General features: G+C 36.3%; 1 protein-coding gene across 1 annotated transcript; it reads left to right on the top strand.

Moving 5' to 3' along the window:
- The first annotated feature begins 1,127 nt into the window (after nucleotides 1-1,127).
- On the top strand, nucleotides 1,128-6,558 carry LOC149151511 (O-fucosyltransferase 19-like). Its single transcript, XM_089439558.1, has 9 exons — nucleotides 1,128-2,128; nucleotides 3,716-3,829; nucleotides 3,988-4,072; nucleotides 4,176-4,246; nucleotides 4,341-4,429; nucleotides 4,592-4,724; nucleotides 4,861-5,090; nucleotides 5,201-5,677; nucleotides 5,782-6,558. Exons 1-9 carry the CDS (start codon nucleotides 1,664-1,666, stop codon nucleotides 6,005-6,007), a joined length of 1,890 nt encoding a protein of 629 aa, XP_089295684.1. The 5' UTR covers nucleotides 1,128-1,663; the 3' UTR covers nucleotides 6,008-6,558.
- The last annotated feature ends 386 nt before the right edge of the window (nucleotides 6,559-6,944 follow it).

Below are 6,944 nucleotides of genomic sequence, written 5' to 3'. Positions count from 1 at the left end.
GATAGAATCTATATGTGAATTGAGAATAACGAAATTCTCATTAAGATTTATAATTGTATTTAGATGGTTCACGTGGGATAGCTCAACAGGAGATCTTGGGTTCGAATCTTTTGCTACCCTCCTCGAAACAGGGTGAATAACGAACATTTAAAAACTCGAAAATAGGAAAGTCCTACAAAACTTACAAAACAAATAAATAATTGTTTTTAGATTTAAAAGACTTTTCCAAATTGACCAAAAATAATAATTGTTTTTAGATTTGAAAGATTTTTCCAAAATTGACCCAAAAAATCACTGTACATAGATTTAAAAAACTTTTCTAAAATTGACCAACAAAATCTATATCTAAATTGAAAATAACTAAATTCTGATTAAGATTTATAATTGTATTTAGATTTAAAAGATTTTTCTAAAATTGACAGAGAAAATCTATATGTAAATGAGAAGATTTTTTTTAATTAAAATCTATAATTGTATTTAGACTTAAAAAACTTTTCCAAAATCAAATGTACATGTGATTCAATTCCAAAATTGACCCAAAAAATCACTGTGTTTAGATTTAAAAAACTTTTCCAAAATTGACCAACATAATCTATATGTAAATTAACTAAATTCTGATTAAGATTTATAATTATATTTAGATTTAAAAGACTTTTCTAAAATTGACAGACAAAATCTATATGTAAATGGAAAGATTTTTTATAAAATCTATATCTAAATGGAAAGATTTTTTTTAATTAAAATTTATAATTGTATTTAGACTAAAAAACTTTTCCAAAATTAAATGTACATGTGATTCAATTCAATACGGCATAATCTATATGTAAATTGAGAATAACAAAATTGTGATTGAGATAAATGAATAGAAAGAAAACATTAATTATAAATAAGATAATAATAAACTGCAATAATATTAAATTTTGATGTACTTCTAATTTTTTAACCTTTGACCTAGTAATGTTGAACAGAGAATCGCTCAGGTTCGTGGGAAGTGGTGTGATGGCATACATTTCGCATATCGCAGGGTTAAAAAGCACGTTAATCTTTGAGTTGGAATCTAGGACAGTCGATACCTTTATAACCGACATATTATAAAAATTATTGGATCCATGGTCACCATTAAAATTAATCGATTTCAACCAATCAAAACGAAGGAAGCTGCACTGGTCATATTCTTCGTACAGGAGGTATCCATCTGTACCTTGGTCACATTCATTTCTCAATGAATATGCTCACCTGCTCACCAAAATTCTCCCCATTTGCCCCATGTTTCTAGTTCGGTTCATAAAACGACAGGGCACCGCTGATAAATCCAACATAAAATTTGTTCTATCTTTGCTAAATCCGGGCACACCAACGAAACTCTTAGGGAGCCCAAATATTAATTACCATGGATCCTAAGTGTTTGATAAAATGCCGCTGTGAGATGCACGGATTTAGACATAGGTTTCTCTTCTTTAGATTCTATGTGATTACGATGTACAGATCTGTTATAAAATTTAAGTAGGAGCTTAATGGGCCTTGGAGTCTTTGGGAAAAAACAAAAAAAGCAGGAAACTTTCCTTGTTGCCTGCATTCATAGCTTTTTGAGACACACGGGGAATGATTAGTTCAGTCCGTGTTTAGGGATTCGAAGTTAGAAGAATCCAAGGCATTGGTGAAAATGCGGTCTGTGAGTCTCAAGTTCTTGATTGGCTGGGCAGAAAGGGGTAACAGATGGGTCGCTGCATGCCGCGGGGATTCGAGTCTCACTGCCGACTCTGGGAGAGACATTGCACAAGTTCTGCTGGGAAGCCCTGGGCTGAGTCCCAGACATAGGCGTTCTAATTCTCTAAAACATTTGGTGGATTCAGATTCACTTGAGGCCTTAAATTATTTCAGGTCGGGGACAGATGACTATGATAACCGTCTTGCTGGAGGGGCACATTGGAGGAGGCACGGATTCGCTCAGATTGCATTATATTTCATCATGTGGAATTTCTTCGTTGGGAACCTGGTCAGGGGCATGTTCAAGCTTGGTTCCAGGAAGAGTCTGAGGCGTTATGTTCTGTGTGTTGGTGTCCTCTTGATGGTTCTGATGTTGGTCAAGATTGGTTCTGTTGGATTGCTCAGTCCCAGACCTCGACAGGTATTGTTTTCGTCTTATTTAGCAGTTCTTTTTTTCCTCTTTAATATCTTTTACTCTAAGAGAAGCATTGCAACTGGTGCGAATAGGTTGGTCGCCAATGTGGCCTGATATGCAACTGCCTTTTGCCACTGAAAGATGACCCCTATTGGCAACTCATCAAAATTTCTTTATTTTTATCTTTTTGTTGATTATTCTATACTAAACAGAACAAATGCAGGTAGGGATTTTGAATCTTGATTGTATCGCTGTTTGGACATATTCTTGAGGTGAATAATGGCCTAAATACCCTTGTCTTTATTCTTATTGGACCACCATTCCTATCGTTCTATGTGATGAGTTTCTGGTTCCTCAAATGGGTACGGCTTCAAAGAGCAATTTGGCTGTTTTTCAATAATTTGCAACGGAAACCAGTGTTGCTGCTGATGGTGCACAGAATGACTAATCATCTGCAGACAAAAGCTCATTTCAACATAAATCCTAAAATGATGCAATGGTTCTCTACTTTGGAGGCATCGTGTGTGTTTTGAACACATCAGAATTTTAATTACTAAACAATAGCACATAAAGAATGTACAATCATTAAGCCAAAAGATCACACATGCAGATTCTCCTTTCTACATAAGCGATTAGGGCAAGCATGTCTGCTTTGGCTGCATCTTCAAGATAACAGACTTCTTTCCTAAAGTATCCATATTTATGGAGAGTTGCATAGACAACTTTGATCTAGATTCTAAAACCCATTAGTTATCCTAGATGGACTGGGTCAATTGTCTCGTCAAAGGTTGTTCAATCCTGTCCGTTTTTTAAGAATTGAAATGCCTGTCAGTCTGATCACATCCCACTCGCCCCTTCCTGCCCGTGAGAGCACGCAGTTATTGCCAAAGAGGACCCCTTTCCAATGTAGAGGGGTAACAGAAGGAATACTGTATTCAGCAGTAGTATGTGCCCAAAAAGCAGCAATCCTGTTTGTTCGGTTTGACATTAAGTGTATAATGTGTCCCTTCAAGGCATCTTAATCCTCAGCTTGCCATTGGCGTGTCTAATCACTTGACCGAAATCATTTTGCCAAGTCTTCTGTAACTTCTAACTAGTGAATACTACTGTTTGAACTTTGAACATTGCTTTACTCTTCCTTCGTCTGCTGAGCATACAGTAACTGTTATATTATGCCGTTCTTGTATTTGTTTTCTCTTTCCTTCATCTGTTCAACATGCAGTAGCTGATAATGTATCGTTCTCATATTTATTTCTCTGATATCTATTTTGTGCGACCAATCTGCCTAACTGCCCAGAAACAATAATGGAATTTGGTATTATACCATTCTTCTGTGACCTCAAAGTATTTTAGTATCTTATTAATACTAAAACAGATTTTAATTCAACTTATGCTTCTGCTAAATGACAAAGTTTTGTGGCATAGGTACCTAAAAAACTTTTCTAGCCCTTCTTTTAGATCTAAGATTGTAGGCAGCAAATGTAGACTTTCTTAATTTGTTTAATATGTGGAATACGTTCATTCAATACAAAAGAATTTGCACAGGATAAAATCTAAAGTCTGGTTGTTCTGCTACTTCATCATATTTTGCAGGCCATTCCACAATATTTGTCCCTGAAGACAGTTGGAGGCTCAGGGCTGAATCTTGCGTTGACAGAGGAGACTCAACCTCCTACAGATATTGATGGATCATCTAATATATTAGAGGTGGATGGTTAAGTAGGCATGGTGAATTGATGAAATTCGAAAAGAAAAATTATTTGTTCAAATTTGGAATATGCAATTTTAATTGCAGTTTTGTTGTCTTTTGAGGAATTGGCTGTCATATAGTATGATTTTTGAAATATCTAATTGTTCGAAACCAGGATTATCACTTGACAGACAATCTGTGGGCGAAGCCTGATAGTAAAGAGTTTGTCAAATGCATTGATCGTCCATGGCATCACAATAGTAGGCAACTTTTTTTTGTCAACGAAGACTCCCCCTTTTGCAGTTCCTACTTTTCAGGGAAGCAATTTACTGCAACTTCTTTAATAAACTTTTTAATTTGCAGAACCAGGTGAGCGACATAATGGTTATATACTTTTCAAGGCCAACGGAGGATTGAATCAGATGCGTACAGGAGTAAGTGCATGAAAATTTGTACTTGTAACATGCTTTATAACTGTTGGTTCGAGCATATTTTCTTGTTTTTTAATAAAGAATTTCTATCCTGCAGATTTGTGATATGGTCGCCATTGCAAGGATTATGAATGTCGTACTTGTTATACCGACTTTGGACAACAGTTCATTTTGGGCTGATCCAAGGTGAATGCGATCTCTCTACTAAGCGACATGAATTGGGTTATTTATTCCCTTGGAAAATAAAATATCCCTACTTTTTGTACTGTTTAGTGTTATATGATGCTTTTTCAACAATACGAAAAATGTCAGATCTCACATCAATTTTAAATTACTGTGATGATCCAGTGAATTCAAAGACATTTTTGATCTTCATCACTTTATTAATGTTCTAAAGGAAGATGTGCGCATTGTTGAGTCTTTACCACGATCTCATAAAAATGTGAAACCATTGGAGAAGGCCCCAGTGTCTTGGTCAAAGGTGTGTTAGACACTAACATTATTCTGGTCCATAGTTTTTGATAAGTTTTGGAAGAAACCTTTTCCATACACTAATTTTTGTTCAAATTACTGTTGTATTTCAGCTAACAGAGTATTGTGCACTGTTTGTTGTACAGGCATCTTTCTACAAGCATGAGATGCTTCCTTTGCTAAAAAAGCACAATGTTCTATATTTCACTCATGCTGATTCTCGTCTTGCAAATAATGACCTTCCTAATTCAATTCAGAAGATTCGTTGTCGTGCCAACTATGAAGCTCTAAAATTTGCTGACCCTATTGAGAAACTTGCACGAACTCTTCTCACCAGAATTCAGGGAAAGGCACCCTTCATTGCCCTCCATCTCAGGTATCTCATGTTTAAAATTGGTAGTGTCAACGAATGTGAATAGGAGGCACATTAGTTATTGCTCTAGAACTAGGGATTAATGAACTTGTTGCTTTTCTTGCTGTGTTTAGATATGAGCAGGATATGCTTGCATTTACAGGATGCACGCATGGGCTTGCACTGGAGGAAGGAGAAGAGCTCAGAAAAATGCGATATGATGTTCCACATTGGAAGGAAAAAGAGATAGATGGGGAAGAAAGACGTAGGCAGGGAGGTTGTCCACTTACTCCTCATGAGACAGGCCTTTTTCTGAAGGGATTGGGCTATCCAGCTGCAACAAAACTCTATATAGTGGCAGGGAAACTTTTTGGCAATGGCAGTTTAGAATCCCTCAAGAGACATTTTCCCAATGTATACTCACATGCAACTCTTGCAACTGAGGAGGAGCTTGCCTCAATGAAACAATTCCAAAATAGATTGGCAGGATTGGATTATATAATGGCTTTGGAAAGCAATGTATTTGTATACACATATGATGGCAACATGGCCAAAGCTGTCCAAGGCCACAGGCGTTTTCAAGGATTTAGGAAGACAATCAGTCCTGACAGGTATAGGAATGGTTGGAGTTTAAAAGTCAGTTCTTTAGCTTTGATACTAAATAATCTACATCTATGCTTCATTAACTTTTTGAATTTTATGATATTTGATGCAGACAAACTTTGGTCAGGTTGATTGATGAGTATGAATCAGGAATGATCTCTTGGGATACCTTTGAGCATGATGTTAGGGAAATTCATTCTAATAGGACAGGAGCTCCGTACTGGCGAGAACCTGGGGAATTTCCAAAAACAGAGGAATACTTTTATGCTAATCCCCTACTAGGTTGCATCTATGAAAATAAGCAAGTATCAAGGGAATTGTTGAAGGGAAAATTATAATGATGGTTTTCTTACACTTGTGTCCATTGTAATATCCTTTTGCGTTTTGTATAGTGACCAATTTCTTACAGCAGTTTCACGTTGACTCAAAAAGTCTTGCTTTAGAGTCTCTGCAGATTATTCTATGCATCATTCTTTTCTCACCTCACAATAAATTTGTGGCCTGCATCAACAGTTAAATCTGTACAGACACTACTGCTCCTTTCTAGAACTTCATAAGCCCCATTCATTGTATTGACTTGTTCTGTAGTATTGGCATGCCTTTCACTGCCATTGTGGAAGGTGGTACGGAAGATGCAGCAGTTATCTTATTCCTTTGCTGAATTGAATCATAAGAAATAAGCTTCCGGCAGATGCAATGCTGTTAGTCTTGTCTCTTCTTCCTTGATATTATTTGATTACATAGGATGTGTGCTTATTGTATATATTCTGAAGTACAGAAATCCCCCAGGGATACCTTCCCTACTGGGAGCTCTACAGCGTCCATACATGGTCCTGAAAATCATTGTAATTCTTTAATATCTCGTATATTATGTTAATTATTCAGTTCATTCGTGCTTCCTCTTTGAGGCTTGAGGATTTCAGCCGATACATTTTCTGTTATGGCTCTCCATGCCAAAAGCGCAAGTATATTTCCATTGTATATCCAGTAATACTCTTGCACAACTTGTGACATTTGGCAGTATACAGGTGAATACTAAAGAAGTTGCTGAACTAGTTCTACATAGATTCTTAACGACATAGAATTTATTGCCTGTAGGGCAAGTTCAACTTGCAATATATGGCCTTTAGAGGAAACCGTTGAAATATTCAGATTTGCATAGAACGATTAAGGGTGTGCAATACTTTCACAGTATATTTATAGATAAAACACCCTATATTATTTAAGCAAAGTTTTTCGGTAGAAATCACATCATAGAAATTTTTGGCCACTGTG

Source organism: Pinus tabuliformis, chromosome 9 (genome assembly GCF_031772625.1).
Source record: "Pinus tabuliformis cultivar Carrire ecotype Pingquan chromosome 9, CPIR1, whole genome shotgun sequence".
In the NCBI taxonomy this organism is placed as follows: domain Eukaryota; kingdom Viridiplantae; phylum Streptophyta; class Pinopsida; order Pinales; family Pinaceae; genus Pinus; species Pinus tabuliformis.
This window is presented reverse-complemented; position numbering and strand designations above follow the sequence as displayed.

What these genes read in the sequence shown, in the direction of transcription:
- LOC149151511 (XM_089439558.1), top strand. Translation starts at nt 1,664, where the DNA reads ATGCGGTCTGTGAGTCTCAAGTTCTTGATTGGCTGGGCAGAAAGGGGT. An exon ending in GATCATCTAATATATTAGAG is followed by an intron (nt 3,830 to 3,987) that starts GTGGATGGTTAA and finishes GTTCGAAACCAG; the next exon opens with GATTATCACTTGACAGACAA. An exon ending in TTCATTGCCCTCCATCTCAG is followed by an intron (nt 5,091 to 5,200) that starts GTATCTCATGTT and finishes TGCTGTGTTTAG; the next exon opens with ATATGAGCAGGATATGCTTG.